Source organism: Crocodylus siamensis, chromosome 12 (genome assembly GCF_052110815.1).
Source record: "Crocodylus siamensis isolate JL-2025a chromosome 12, ASM5211081v1, whole genome shotgun sequence".
NCBI lineage: Eukaryota > Metazoa > Chordata > Crocodylia > Crocodylidae > Crocodylus > Crocodylus siamensis.
The window spans coordinates 42,780,412-42,795,951 of NC_143406.1; the positions used below are offsets into that span (position 1 = coordinate 42,780,412).

Here is a 15,540-nt window from a genome sequence, read left to right on the forward strand (position 1 = left end):
TTTTTTTAGACATAATGGTATTGCACTCTTAAGAGACTACAGTATAGTGTAAACATAACTTTTATATGCACTGGGAAACCAAAAAATTCGTGTGACTCACTTTATTGCGATATTCGCTTTATTGCAGTGGTCTGGAACCGAACCCGCAGTATCTCCGAGGTATGCCTGTATATATAACTATACACACACACATATTTAAAAAACAAACCTGGACTGCGTTAAGTATGGTTGAAATAGAGACTGTGGATTCTACGTGGGTGATTTGGTGACCCCTGGGTTCCTATGGGTTTAACATTTTGTTTGCTTGTCTCTCCCAGCACTGACCCCCTCTCCTCTCCTCTCCTCTCCTGCTCTCTCCCCTGGTCTTTTGTACTCTAATTTCTCTTCTATACTCTGCTTTCTGCAGCCCTTTCAGGGCATCTGATGAAGTAACCTACAGCTCACGAAAACACGCGCTATCCATATATACACATATATGTGTGCATAATAAAAGGTATCTTCCATGTGTCAGGTATCCAGGTTATAGTCATACTGGTCTAGAGGAAAAGGCAATCCAGGCTCTTGATGATGATCTCTTCTATTCAACCAGCAAGATTTCTGTAAATTAAAGACTTTTTTTGCAAAAATCTTGTTGACCTAATAAAAGATATCATCTCTACTACAAGTCCTGATTGCCTTTTTTAATAAAAGGTATCACATCTACCCAAAGAAGTGCGTGTGTGTGCATGTCTCATGGACCTGGAGGGACAGATTTCCAGCTCCCTCTATGCAAAAATGACATTTATTTCCTACACACGGGGACTTTTTACCATTTTTAACTTCCCCTGAACTTAATGAAGGGCATGTAAGCCTGAATGCTTGCAGAAAAAGATAAATATTGTTGGTTTGCAATTTCTCAGCAGGTCTAATAAAAGGTATTATCTCCGAACCACAAGTTCTGCATTACTTAAAAAAAATCCCATCTACCCAAAAAAGGCAGAGGTGATAAATATAAATTAAAAATAAAAAAAATCCCATCTACACACAGACGCACACACACATATATATATAGCTTGTGCTCTGTGTGTGGGAAGCAGAAGGCGGAGCAGCAGAGCAGGCCGGGAGCCGCAGACGGAGTGGCAGCCCGAGCGGGGGGAGGGGACAAATACCGCGCTCCGCTCTGCCGCGGCTAGTTCCGTGACGCGTTACGACAGTTTTACGGCAGTGAGCGGAAGGCGCGCTTTGCGGCCGTAGGGCGGAAGTCGGTGGGCTGCGGCGCCGGGCGTCTCCCTGGTGACGAGCTGGCGCGGGCTGCTCCCGGGGGCCGGGCCGCCGTCACCTTTATCGCGCGCTTTGGGCCGGCTACCATCCCCGCTGGTCCCCGGGGCAAAGCAGGGTCCCAGCCACCAAGAAGTTCAAGGAGAAGAGGAGAGGGGGGGTCTCCCAGGATAACACAGGCGACCCTGGAACCAGCCCCACCACAAATGTAACACCTGCCAGGGGGATTCAGGGGGTTTCGCAGCAGGGGCAGTTCCATCCTGTGCCTCCAGGACACGGCAGTAGAGAGAAACCCCACGTGGAGGGTTTGCATCTGTCCCTTGCTTTGTTTTGGCTGGGAGGCCACAGGATGGACAGGGAGTGCGCCCGGCTCCTGCCTCCTGTTTGTGCTGTTTTGGCCAACACCAGACAGCTCATCTCCGACGACACCTGTTTAGAGAAGTTGCTGGACTGGTTTAAGGTGCTGATGGAAGCAGGTAACGGGTTTGCCGTAGGTCTCTTACGACTGATGAACAAGGGGATCCTCGAGTGGGGAAAAAAGCAACATAGCTTTTTAGAAGTGACAATGCATAGGGCACAACGCCTGGCTGTACCTTATAGATTATAAATAGCACAGTTGCTTGCCCTTGGGTGATCACACCTTGCAAATGGAGGGGTGCTTTCGTATGGGAATTAGTGCAAAAAAAAGCTTTACAGTAAATGTTTATTTCCTTCGTGTTATCTCCTTCTGATGGGCTGAGATCCTTGCTCTTCATAAGATGTCACTGAAAACCTGTGAAAGCATTCATGCTTTAAGGGTGCCCTACATGCGAGTGTGGAGGCTGCTCCGACATGCTGTAATTACAGTGCGTCAGCACAGACTTGATTAATCAATTAATGTAATTACCGCACTCCAGCCAGCCTCTGCGTTTCGTGTATCAGTGTCCACGTGCTTTAAAATGCCAGTGGGGGCACTTTATCTAAAGCTCATTCGACAAGTTTTAGATAAAGCGCCCCCACCGCTATTTTGAAGCGTGAAGACACTGATACACAAAGCGCTCTGGGTGCTCCAATTAAAGCGCCCCCACATTTGAAGCACCCGTATAGTTGTCCTAATTTTTTTCTAAATATACAAGGTCTTGCTAATGGATAACTAAATGATTATGCTCTGGCTTTAAGGGAGCCTGCTGAAACTCTAGGACAGAATAAAAAGATCTCTTAGAAATGATAACCAAGTGTCGCTCTGTCTCCCATGGATAATATTCCTTCCACAGAATCCAGCCTCCTGCTCTTACAGGAGAATCCGTGCTTGACAGAGCTCATCACCTGTGTGCTAAAATTGGAAGACCCAAGTCCCACCATTGTCTCCTTTATTCTGAGGTTAACAGGGATTTTTGCAGCCTCTGAAAGCTGCTTCCAGCACTTACAGGTGAGTCAAGGGACTAGTTTCAGATTGCAAATTAAATCTGCATACAGTGCTATCATAGCCAGCTGCTTTTTCTATGTAATGTCATTCAGAAGAAAAATCGTTCAAATATTGTTGGAGTGGGAGAGGGGGGACATAGGGGTGGAAAGCAGTAAAAGCAGCTGGTTGCATATACAGGACAGCTGTTGGATCCTTGGGAGAGGAAGTAATGACATGGAAAGCGCCATCCCCAAATTGGATTGTATAGTGGTGATGTGTGCGACTACCACACATGCCGTTTTCTTTCATTGACATAGGATAAGTACACTGTTCAGATTCTTATAGGAGTATTGTCTTCAGCGACTTTCAACTTTGCATCTCAGTTTTTCATATGTATGTCATTCCAAACAAACCAATATGTTTGCATGCAACAATGGGGAGGGGAATACCGGTGGGGTTTTGGTATAGACCAGCATGTTAGACCTAAGAACAGGATGAGTGTTTCTTAGCACCTACGTAGTGTATGTGGAAACAAAAAATGTTGTAGCTTCTTTAATTTGGGATACTTCCTGGAGGTCTCCTACAGTTGACAGGAAATCATCATTAGAGTTTAAAGTACTCTAACGTACTCAGGATGAGGTATCTATTTGGGACGTCTTTATGATGGGTAAAGATGAAACTAGTCACTGAACTGGAAGCAGGTAGCTGCATTGGTCCCAGTAATCATAGTCTGATTACATTCGTTGTGAGAATACTTTCTCAATGGCTCCAGAAAAAGGCCAACTACTGAGAGCTGTACAGAGTTTTACGCAAAATTGATTGTGGCGAGAAGGGAGGGATGAAAGGGTTGGGACAAAGGTGTGTGAAATTTGGCTGTTCTTGTTAGAAGTTAATAACAGCATGGTTAAGGACCTGTGATTCTTCACTTAAAGATAACTTTGGCTAGAAGCCTATCCTGTTTAAGTGATATAATGGAGGCAACAATTGGAAACAAAAGAAAGCATAAAACACAGAAAAATGGGGAATAGATAACTATCCATATCAGTTATCCATGCTTCATTCCTTCCAATGTATAATAAAAGCTGAAGACAGGGAAAAATCCATGGCTGGCAGGGCTAAAGGCAATGTGAAAGAGATTAAGTACGTATATTAGGGACAGAATGATCCTTAGCAATGATACAGATCAGTTTCTAAGAATAGATGATAAAATAGGTATTAATAATGCAAAAAAGGCAGACGTACAATAAATTTCTGTTCTGTATTTGGTGAGAAGGAGGATGTACTCATATCGCAGAAGAATGCCAAAGTCCTGTCTAGTCCACTAGTCACTAAGAAAATATTATGCAGCATCACTGGATTGAACATGCTGAAATGACTGGGGCTGGGTAACCTGTACAGAAGAGACCCAAAAAGAAGTTGACTGTGGGGATTTCTGGGTTAAGGATCATTTTCAATAAATCTTGGACTGGAAGACTAGAAGAGTGCTAGCATTGTGCTAATGTTTAGAGGTGCACTGATATATTGGTCCATATCAGATCAGCACCAATAAAAGAAAAATCGACTTTATCGGCAATTGGCTTTTTTTGGCTGGTGTAGCTGATAATGTCACTGATAAATGTTGCATTCATGTGTGCAGCCACAGCATGCATGGGGCCAGGAATGCAGCCTGGCAGCTTGGAGAGCAGTGTCCAGCTGGTAAGGGGCAGATTGAGGTCCCCACAGTGAGGGAAAGAGAGGGGCAGGGACAAGTGCTGGCTAGCCAGGGACAAGCGGGGAGGGGATGGAGCCATGAGCAGCATATTGGGGGGGGGGGACATGGGAGGGTGGAAAGGCGGGGCAGCTCCCCACTGCTGCATGCACCCTTGGGGGAGGCATGGGAGGCATATGCCCTCCAGATTTGTGCACAGGGCAAGGGTGGGCTGTCTGCTGAAGCTCAGGGCCAGGGGCTGTGCCGGCCTCTTCCCAGCAGGAGGCCTGGACTGGGACTGTGCTCAGGGTGGGCCAGGGCAAGGTGGGTGGTGGTGCTGGGACACTATGGGGTGGGCTACAGCCACCCCAAAATTCACTGTTGTGCCCCCCTGCCAGCACCACCCCTGATCTTGAGCACAGCCATGGCCCAACCCGTCCCACCGGGAAGAGGCTGGCATAGCCCCTGGCCTGAGCCCACAGTAGGCATCCTGCCCTCATCCTGCATACAAACCCCGGGGACACATGCTGCCCATGGCTCCGTCCCACGCCCTGGACAGTGCCTGCCCCCGCCTCTGTTTCACTCTCTCCCTCACCGTAGGGGCCTCAATCTGCTCCACCCCAACCATGCCCCTTCCCTCCTCCATGCCTCCTTCCCACCACAGACTTACTGGCTGAATGCTGCTTTCCAAGCTGCTGGGCTGCATTTCAGTATTGGCCGATATGGCTGGTTAATAATTGGCCATCAATATCAGCCAAAAAAAATCTTCATTGGTGTACCCCTGAGGGTGGTGGTCAGCAGGAGGACAAGACATTTAAAGAAAATGGGCCTTGTCAAACAAACCTGATTCCATTCTTTGAGACTACACGTTTGGTTGATGAAGGTAAGGACATAAGAGGTTTTAAAATTGCATGTTAGATGGAGCAAGAACTAGCTGACACATTCCAAAAAGTAGTAGTTGTTACTGAGGAACCTTCAAACAGGTGTCCCTTTCAGTGGGGTTTTACAGAGATAGTGTTATGCCCAATACAATTCCAGGTTACTGATGAAAATCTTGAAGCAAATATAAATTGCTTCTGATAAAATTTACAAATGAGATAAGACTGGCAGCGTAGTAATTATTAAAGACAGGACAACAGTGCAGAGTGAGCTGGATCTTTTGGTATTCTGGTTCCACAACAGGTTTTTAATACAGCCCAGTACAAATCTTAAACATCTAGGAACAAGAAGTGCAGCCTATAACTAAAGAATGAAGAACTTTGTGGAAGATATGCTTCAGTCAAACCCCAGATATTAGATTTAGCAAGGGAATAGTTGGGGGAGCTCTATGGTCTCTAGTGGTTGTTTCTGGTCTTAAGCTCTAGGAATCTGTGAAGGAGACAGTCAGACTCATGGGTGCTGGTTTCCATCTGGGAGCAAGGAGGAAAGTGTAACCATTTAACTCCATGTGATCTAACAACAGTGATCTAAATACTGTTTTGCTCAGTAGGTTTATGAGACCGTCTTTCAAATAGGTTTACTTCAGATGTAAAGCTTGCTAGCATATATGAAACAAATTAGCAAACACCAGTACATTAATGTAGACTTGCAAACCTACTGTGCTGTGGAAATTCTGACTAATACAGTCCCTGCTTTCTTGTTTCCATCTTGCACACAGAGTAATCATCATTTATACGTTGCTTTTCATCTTCAAAGCACTGTGCAATCCCAGAGCACTGGCTGGGTAACAGTACCTCAGTTCCACAGAGTCCTTGGCTGCAAACTGCAGTAATAGAATATGGGGAGGGGGCGTTGTATGGTTATGGTAGGAACATGTATCCACAATTTATGTTCTCTGAAAGTGAGATGAATACTATTTTTTTTAAATCCCCTGTTACATATGGCAGTAGAAAAAAACTAATTCAAAGGTATCCCTGGAAGGAAGAGAATGCTTGTGAATAAGAAAACGTCTGAAAACTCCTATGACTGTTACCCATAGGAGCTTTTTCCCCCAAAGCCTTAGGAAACCCTTAGTCCCTTTATGCAACACTTGCACTGTTCTTAGGCTGAGCCTGTGGATGAATAAGCATTTTCGCTAGGTATCCATAGCACCCTCTCATGAGACTGCTGTAATGAGGTAGCTACACTACCAAATGGACTCTCACACACTACCATCCCCAGAAGTTTGCCTGCTGCATCTGCTTACCAGGGCTGTCTCTTCTGGTCTCAGCAGGGGGAGTTCTTGTCCAGTCTCTTTGGAGAAGAGGGGCCTATCAACAGTTCACTGTGGGAAGATGCCTCTGTGCGGAGCGGCTGGGTGGAAGGTGTGCGTAGCATGGTGCGGCACCAGAGTGCCATCCAGTTCCTGTGCAGCAGTGGTGAGCGTTGCTTGTCTTAGTCCTTTGTATCTGCCTCTCTAATCCATTGCTTGAGGGGCTGCTTGAGAGGGGGAGTCAAAACATGATGCTGTAGATGCCATTTTTCTTCCAAAACGGAAAGGAAATGAAGAAACGAGGGTGGAAAGGGTTCTCGTCTTTATAAAAAAATAACTTTGCCTTATTTTTGTTACATCAGACATGTATCTCAAGGCTGTTCGGTACAAAAATAGCGCATGTTGGTTGGACAAATACAAACTTCCTCAGGGGCAGAGTAAAAATAGTTTATCAAAAGGCTGCCAACATTTGAGTTGTAATTATTACCAGAAGGGGCAGTACAAGACTATGATGCTTTAGGGAAATTTGATAGGGGTTCATTCCTGCAAACTTACCTGTACAGGTATATCTTACCTGAGCAGTTCCATTGACTTCAGTAAGATGATGCGAGTAAGTAGGACCTGCTTAGGTGAGAGAAGGTATGGCGAGCTGGGCCCTTGTTTTGCAACACACCTCTCAATCTAATTTACCATTTGCTGTAGTTAATCCTTCATAGCTGCTATCAGATGAAACACATTTATGTTGAACTACTTTTTTGTTAGTGAGTTTCTAGTATCACCTGAGAATGTGGAAATCTTCAGTTTCTGCTGTTTGGGTTTACTTTTTGCACTCCCTTAATTTTTTGATGTTGACAACCAGTCAGTTTTACTTGCTTGTTTTTAACAAAAGGAATGTTGCTCTGTAGGGCATACTGCAAAAGAACTATCCCAGCACAAACTTCTGCAGATTGTAGGATTCTGAAATCATTCCCTCCCAACCCAAAAAAAGATTGTATTATGGGTATAATCTGATTACAGCCCATATACACCTATATTTGGAAAAAACATTTTATAAGGGAAGAAGTAAGCCCTTGTGCTAATTCATTGACTTCTCAATCACTGCATGTTTAATCTTTCATGTTTATGTTGTATTCTTTTCCATTAAGACATACGGAATTGCAAGAAGGTCCCCAGTTTACAGAAAAACTTATTTTGAATGTTGTGCTCTCTTTCATCAATACAGGAGCCATTGATGTGATCTTCACACTGCAGGGAGACCCCAGCCTGTTTGTGGCTTCAGCTGTCAGTCGGCTCCTAGTGCATATTCTCACTTTCTCGCTGCAGTCCGAAACAACCAGCCCTCTCAGCACAAAGGACTGCAGTTGGCCGATGTGTGCCCGAATGATTATAACACACATTGAAGAGTCTCTTAAATCCAGCTCCGTCTCTCATATCAAGCAAGCCTTGAAGCTGTTAACTAGTGTGTTTGGATGCTGTCATGACCGATGGACTGAAGTTCTTTGGTCATGGATAGCAGAGCCAATTGAATCTCTCTTGAAGGAAGAGCCAGGCCAAACAGGACATTCGCTAGTGGACCTGTTCCTTAGCATGGCAAGGTAAACATCTCTTAGAAACTTGGAGTCAGGCAAATGCTGACCAAAGTTTTCAAGAAATAACTGCCTTTCCGAGGTGTATGCATATTAAATAGATGCCAACACTTCTTTCTCACAGGTCTCCTGTGTTTGGCTGTCCTGAGTGCAGCCTGTGGACATCAGTGACACATGCACTGAAGTACTTAAACCCAGCACAAGCTGGTCCCCTGGCTTTGGGAGTTCTGAAGTGCCAAGAATGGTATGACTTATTGCCATGGAACTCACTTTTTTATACTGTTGGAATATGGTTCTGCAAACCCCTGAAGCTGTTGTGCTGTATCAAGAAGAAAACTTTTTTGCTGCACCTTGCTGCCCATGTAAGGTTGTTACAGCCAAAAAATGGGTCTAGGAGTCCAGGCGCTGTAGGTGGTGATGATTAGGATGATAGTGTTCAAAGGGGAAGGAACAGGAGAAGCAAAGGCATGCGCTCTTCAATCTCTCCTTGAGGGCAGGAATGGCAAGCTCACTTTAAACTTTTAGCACCAAAGTTGCAATAGTTAGGGTAGACACTACTTTGAATGCAAATCAAACTCAATACTTCTCTCTCTGTGTCTGATTCTCTCTATTCGTTCCCCTTCGCATATGTGATATCTATAACATGAGCACTTCCTTGGGCAGCAGGAATACCTCTCTCTGCTCTAGGAACCACTAATCCACCTGTTATCTGTCTTCCCCTCTGATCTTCTCTGCCATGCATTTGCATTTTCACAGACCTGCATTTTTGCATACTGACTTGACTTCTGTCCCATCCAGGAGAGCACAAAACTATTGCAGACTCCCCCTCTGCCTTGAAGAAGGGTCTCTGTACCCAAAAGCTTGCAAAGAACAATTTTTACAACTGTGTAGTTGTTCTAATAAAAGATACCACATTTACCCACAGAATCTTGTCTGCCTCTAACCCAGCACGGAGTTAGTCTGAATTAACACTAAATAAGCTACCTGCTGTGGCGCAGGCTGAGTAATACCTGCATTCTGAGAGTATGATGACTTTTGATTGGAAAAGGCCACACAGGACCCTTCCCTCCAAGATACCCTCTCGCTCCAGTTCCTAACAACTGTTGCTGCTCTGAGGTTTCTTGGAAACCACAAGAAATTTTCTCCCTTGACTCCTGGCTGAGCCGGAGAGGCTAGAATCAAACTTAAAGCCTCGGATAACTATATTCTCTGTTGCCAGCTGCTGGACACTTTGTGGCTGGAGGGCTGTCCTCCTGAATTGGAATAAATTAACTTATCCACCTTTTAGGGGGCAAGTGCTTTGGGGAGGAACTGAAGCGTTCACTGTTGTTTCCTCTTTTTGAAGCCCACAGGCTGTAAGGATCCAGGCCCTGAATGTCCTGCTTCAGCCAATGGACTGTGTTTTGAGATCAGCTTCCCAACCTTTGGAATGCCCAGGTATAGTGGGGGTAGACAAGCAACTGATCCACCTTCAGGAGACAGGAATGTGTCCTGTGCAAAGGAAAAAGGCATGAGTGCTCCCTTAAATAAAAGTAGTCGAAGCAACAGGTGCTTAGGAGTGGGACCAAGTTAAGAACAGCATTTGTGGTAAAACTACAAGAATGGAGGACGTCTTATTGGGGAAGGAGTCTTTTAGTAAATTGCTTCATTTCTTCACTTAAAAGTCTCAGCTGTCTTCTCTTTCAAACACTGTTGCTTTCTTCCATGCTGGCTCTGCTAATCTCTGTTGTCCCTTCCAGGTTTGCTGGGTGAGTCTGTAAAGGATTCTGCTGTTGTTGAGAATCTTCTGTCCTCCAAGCCATCTTGTGCTGGTCTCCTGTGTCAGACTCTAGCTCATCTGGAGGAGCTGCTGTGCATGGTAACATTCAGGGAAGGAGTGGGTTCACTCAAAGATGGCATTAAGATTGGTTACCAACTTCCACTATAGGGTTTAACAGAAATAGAGCAGGGCTTGCACAGATTACTTCTTTAACTGTATGTGGCATTGCTGAGAAATCTAATGTCTTTTTTGCCTCTGTCCCAGTTGCATAACATAGGAATTCCTATTTCATTTTTTAAAGAGGGACTACATTTGATTTCTGTGCGTCCACTGTAGAAGTGAGTTTGAACCTACTGTTCAGTCCATGTGAACTGGGACAGATTCATCTCTCCTCTTTCACTCGCCTATATGCAAGTTTACCAGCTAGAGTTTAAACTGATGAAATCAAAACAGACTGCTGTCACCTCACATGGTCAACTGGTCACACTGTATCTAGAAGTAATGATAAGTGGTCCTCTTGCCTGTGCAGTGGCATTTTGGGACAGGATGAGAATACCTCAATAACTCTCTGACTTCTGTGATATCAGAGATGGGCTTGTTAAAACTAAACAGGCTTCTGCCAGTCCTACTCAACCTCTCTCTTGCTACTTGTATTTTTATATTGTGTACACATACAGATGTGCACAGACACACTGGAAAACTTACCCGATTTCTCTCTTAGACTAGTTTGCCAGTGGAAGTGCCCCATATACCTCTGCTGCAATCTGTCATGATAACATTACAATTCTGTAATGGCCTTGCAACTCCAGTCTCCTGTCTGGGAAGTAGGATGAGCAGAATCCTGATTGGTTGCTTCAGAGTTCAGAGGTCAGCGCTTGACCTTCTGGGAGCTCTGTCTCAGTGTGCAAGTGAGTGAATCTTTTCCAGAATTTATGTTCTAGTACATTTATTTTTGAATCTTTGGTCATTCTGGGTTTAAAGGGAGCTCAGAGTACCATGTGCCCCTTCCCTTTTTAAACTTCTGGGTCTGGGACTACTGTCTTGTGGTAAGAAAATGATTGCATTTGAGGCTCCTTCTGCTGTATGTCAGTTTGGCAACACATCTTCATTTCTGGTAAAGAAGAGCAGTTAATGATCAAAGTAGTTTCGATAATTGGGATCTTTCTGTTTTCCCTTGATTTCAGATCTAAGGCATTTTAGTTTTTAACAAGATGAAACTTGTTTGCTGTCCCCCACCCCACTCCCCTACCAGCCAGAAGACTTTTTAGGAACCATAAATGTAGTTTCAATAGTGGATTTTTCTGAGTCCAGTAACAGTGACCCCTCAGTTACTACTTTTCCTGTATTTCAGGTGATGTTGCATTCAAGGAAAGTGTATTTGATACCCTTCTTAAATACCTGGAGGGTCCAGATAGCAGTCCTACCGTAAGTACAGAATCCTGAGCTCCAGAGGAACAGTAGTTAGCTGGAGTAGCTTATCTGGTTCCACTAAAGTGTGTTTGAAACTGTAAACAGCTGCTTCTCAATAAAGTATGTACTGGAATATTTAAGAGCTTTGTGTCTCAGTTCTGAGACACACACAGGAAGTGGCTTAAGTGTTCTTGACCTAGTAAGTACATGACATAAGTAAGGTCAGTGCCCTTAGAGGGAGAGCGAGAGGCAATTATATGCAGTAGTACAATCGATGCATTAAACTTCCCTCAGCCTTGAGTTTCTAGTCCTTCGTGCTGGGTTTGCCTGCATATGGGTAAAAGGATGATTGGGAATATCCTGGAGGATTAAGACACTCTGAAGCCAGCAGCTAGCACTACCCAATTAGGAGTGGATGTATTCTGGAAGCTTTCTAGGAACACAAGCATGCAGCATTAGAATCCTTGGCTTCAGTAGCTTCATCTGCAGTCACAGAGGATGTTGACTTGCTGTCCCTAGCAGTTTCTCTACGAAGGGAAGGATGAAGCCAATGCCATCCAGTGAAGAAGCAAACATGCTTCCTATAGTAGTTACTTTTACAATTTTTATTGCCTTGTTTTCAGGTTCTGAAAAAATCATTTCAAGCTACATTCAAATGGATTTTGTGCTTATGTGACCCTCCCAGCTTCAGCAATCACTGGCAGCAGACTGAGCAGGTTCTTCAACGTAAGGAAGTTCTTAATTGGGGGAAACTGAAACCACTGGCCAAGAGTTTAGCTATTGCAGCCATAGTTCCAAGTCAAAAGTAGTAGCATCATAGAACTGCTGCCTTGCTTTCCTTTCACGCTCAGCATACTGAGTGCACTTATATTTTATAAGGCAGCACTAATATAGACCAGTGACCAATCTGATGTGCCAGAGAGCTGAAGGAAGTATGCAAGAGCACAACAATATATTGTATACAATGCTTAAAAAGACATCAGTGTGCTGAAGAAATGCTACTTTTACCTTTTGTGTTCATTCAGACTCATGGCTGGCTTTTTGCAGGTTTGTTCCTGGCACTGCAGAAGCGGATGTGCAGCCCTTGCTGGGAAGTCCGGGACTCTGCCCTGGAGTTTCTCACCCTCCTAGTTAAACACTTGAGAGGTATGTGCAGAGATAGCAACACTTCAAACTGAGTTAAATGCCTAGAAGCAAAATGCAGCCAGTGAAAATTGGTGAACCTTCCCTCTAGGAGATGGGGAGGCTGCACAAGTGATGCATGCTTACTGAGTGAGAGAGCCCAGTTGTGCAAGGCCTTTCTCCACACTGCAGGCTGACCATTCATTGCCCCTGGAGTGGGAGCCCAGACACTGTAGCTGGGGCAGGAGCCCACTATAGCTCCTGTGTGGTGGCAGAAAGGGAAGAGTCCCTTTTTTTTTCTTTACTTCTGTCTCCAAGCAAAGGAACTCTCCAGCACACAGTCAAGTTGCCTGAGCAGTTTGTCCCTGTGCTTAGGATCATGTGTACATACTGCCAGTGGCACTTTGAGTAATAGTCAATATATATTTTGTAGCTTTGAAACTAGAAGGATTAGACTTCTTTTCTTTGGATGAAGTCTTAAATCCAACAAGCTGAGGCAAGGGCCTGACTTGCCAAGGGGAGAGTTTTTTTTCTTGCAGGAGTGTGCAGATGGATTTTCTGACTTCTAGCACTGACGTGGGTTTGGGGTTTGACTGGGGGAGGATCTTGCCAGCAGCTGTCTGGTCTCTGCAGTGGCTCAGCTCACTGGCAGCTGTCCCTGTAGTCAGTGGGCAGAGTTACAGGATGCATGGGGCTGTTTGCAGCGGAAACAGTTTGGAGCTGGTTAGTGGAATAAAGTTTTTTTTTCCTGTGGACTTGTGTATTTACAGAGTGGGACAGGTTCAGGCAAGTTCTCTTCTCTTCAGAGGTGCCAGGACTGACAGAGGATCTTCTTCAAGACCCAGAGAGTTATGTGCGAGCAAGTGCTGTGGCTGCCATGGGGCAGCTTTCCTTTATCATCCACCTTGTCCCAAAAATACCTGCCCTGGATGATGGAAGCAACAAAGAGGTATAGCAGAAGAGAACGTTAGCCTCATCCAACCCATAGTATAGTCTAGCAGAATTTCCCATCAGCAGTTGCACTGCTGTTAAGTTGGATCACAACTTTTGGAACTCTTTAGACATTGCTTGAAAAAATACCGGGGACTGGTGTGAAAACCGGGGAGGTAGATTCCACAGCTGTTTGGTAAAATGCGTCAGCAGTAGAGAGAGACTGGATTGTTCTGAGCTCTTTAACGCTTATTTCCTTCTTTCTCTTTGCCCCTTTTGTTCTTAGGAAGACATTGTAACAGAGTTGCACAAAATCTTATCCACCGACTCGGAGGGCTTCCCTCGAAGGGCTGTGATTCGAGTCTTCACTGACTGGCTGAGAGAAGGCCACGTAGAGGTGCTAAAAGACACTGAGCAGTTTGTCTCCCGAGCAATCCAGGCTGTGAACGGTGACTTAGACTGGGAAGTCAAAGTCAGTGGTTTGGAACTGGCTCAAGTGTTTTCTGCCCAGACGCTTAGCCAGCTTGGCCTTGCTGGATGCCCATATTCTGCTGTCTTATCCTCTGCCACCCGTTCCACTCGTCTGAACGAGTCCCTTCAGATATTTCAGCGAGTGAAGTTGTTTGAGTTCCTGTTTGGTGCATTGTGCGACTGTGACAGACCAGTAGCTCAGAAAGCCTGTGAAATTCTCTTGGCCTTGAAAGCTCAGCTCTATGATGATAGCCTGACAGACAGGCTGGGACCTGGAGGTTTGCCTGCAGAAGTGCACAGCCTCACTCAGTTAGAAACGACTGTGAGGAGATGGATGTCCCAGGCCCAGTCCAATCCCAGTGGTGATGGCAATGGGGCTAGGTCCCATGAGCCACACAGTGTCCTGCTGGTTCTGGGAACACTTGACTTAGAGGGGCTCCGCGCAGCTCTGGATAAGAGTAGTGATCACATTGAGAAGAGCCCCCAGTCCCTCCTGCAGGACATCCTGGCTACTGTGGGGACACTGGAAGAGAATGAAGCTGACTGCTACTGACCTCTGCGCTAGGCTTCTGCTCTGACCGGACATTAATTGAAGCCACTGTCTGGTTGCAGAAGAATTTGTTTGCTACCCATGAGTAGAGATGAGGGATATAGTCTGGAGAAAGAGAAGCTGTTAGGGAGTCTGTCTTCCTCCTGGGCCTCTCCCTCTTCTTGAATGGGTTAGACCGTCTTTTGGGCGTGCTGCCATTTCCCATGTAGTGCAGTCATTGCCAAAGAATGTTTTTTGTTAAATGCACATTTTATATTAAATTGTTTCTCAGACGGATGCCTCCACTTCTTTTTAACACACATCCTTTGCTTTAGCCTGCGCTAGGGAAACTTACCTAGAAAGCCACTCATTTAAAATGGGTTAGAAGTGCTGGTGGGTACAAGGTAAAGAAACTGATGGGCCCTTTTTCAAAGGCAGGATTTTAAGCCCATTTGGAAGCCAATTTCATGAGGCTGAGACATTAAAAGGGATCTATCCAATCTGGTTTTGCCCATACTACGCTTCTGAAAACCAGAGGCCTGCAGCAAGCTTCCCTGCTACAGAATAGGTCTAAGGCCACAAGAGAGCACTAAGAACAAGTCTTAACAGGGCACTGAATACTTCTTGTAGTTATGGAAGCAGGCTAAGTAAGAACAATATTGGCTAACTGCTTTTCCTGGCAGGTGAAAACCAGAGGTGCTAGAAATGACCCTGCCTTCAGAGGGTCCCTGGCCCCAATCCAGTTGCCAACCCTTCAGAACACCATTGGTCTTTACTCAAGAAGAGCTGGAAAAGCTCCTCTTGGATGCAAGGGCTTTAGGCACCTAAAGCCTTCAGACAACACCACCACGAGGCTTTTGGTTTTGTCTCTTGTAAACAAGTCTCTTTAATTAAAAAGAGCAGCTCACCTAAGTGGCAGCACTGCTTTCTGAGAAGAGGTTGACAGCTCTTAGGCAGCTGGGAGAGGACTGTGCCGTTTACAACTTTAGCAGACCCAGAAAAAAAGGAGACTGCATTAAAAATCCTCCTACACAGTGAGGAGAAAGGTAACCATAGCAATAGTCTCAAACCATAGCTAAGCCCCCTGAACACAGAGCTAGTACTATATGGATGATGCCTTGGAGGCAGGCCAAGAACAAACCATTCCTTTTCTGTGGGAGGATACAGAAGGGGGTATATCCTTCCTCATTGAGATAATTGAATCCTTAACTGAT

The 15,540-nt window shown here is 45.2% G+C and overlaps 1 protein-coding gene across 2 annotated transcripts; it reads left to right on the forward strand.

The window, feature by feature from the left end:
• The first annotated feature begins 1,222 nt into the window (after positions 1-1,222).
• On the forward strand, positions 1,223-14,619 carry BRAT1 (BRCA1 associated ATM activator 1). Of its 2 annotated transcripts, none has more exons than XM_090024095.1 (13): positions 1,223-1,733; positions 2,511-2,665; positions 6,538-6,685; positions 7,742-8,114; positions 8,230-8,349; positions 9,451-9,542; positions 9,845-9,963; positions 10,586-10,772; positions 11,216-11,289; positions 11,898-12,000; positions 12,322-12,420; positions 13,167-13,345; positions 13,613-14,619. In XM_090024095.1, exons 1-13 carry the CDS (start codon positions 1,607-1,609, stop codon positions 14,348-14,350), a joined length of 2,514 nt encoding a protein of 837 aa, XP_089880221.1. In that variant the 5' UTR covers positions 1,223-1,606; the 3' UTR covers positions 14,351-14,619. The 2 variants fall into 2 exon arrangements, with proteins under 2 accessions (XP_089880221.1, XP_089880222.1); XM_090024096.1 differs by having other exon boundaries at positions 1,223-1,465.
• Positions 14,620-15,540: the final 921 nt, after the last annotated feature.

Coding starts and splice junctions, on each gene's coding strand:
- BRAT1 (XM_090024095.1), top strand. CDS start 1,607: ATGGACAGGGAGTGCGCCCGGCTCCTGCCTCCTGTTTGTGCTGTTTTG. Junction 9,543..9,844: donor CCAACCTTTGGAATGCCCAG/GTATAGTGGGGG, acceptor TGTCCCTTCCAG/GTTTGCTGGGTGAGTCTGTA. Junction 12,421..13,166: donor CCTAGTTAAACACTTGAGAG/GTATGTGCAGAG, acceptor GTGTATTTACAG/AGTGGGACAGGTTCAGGCAA.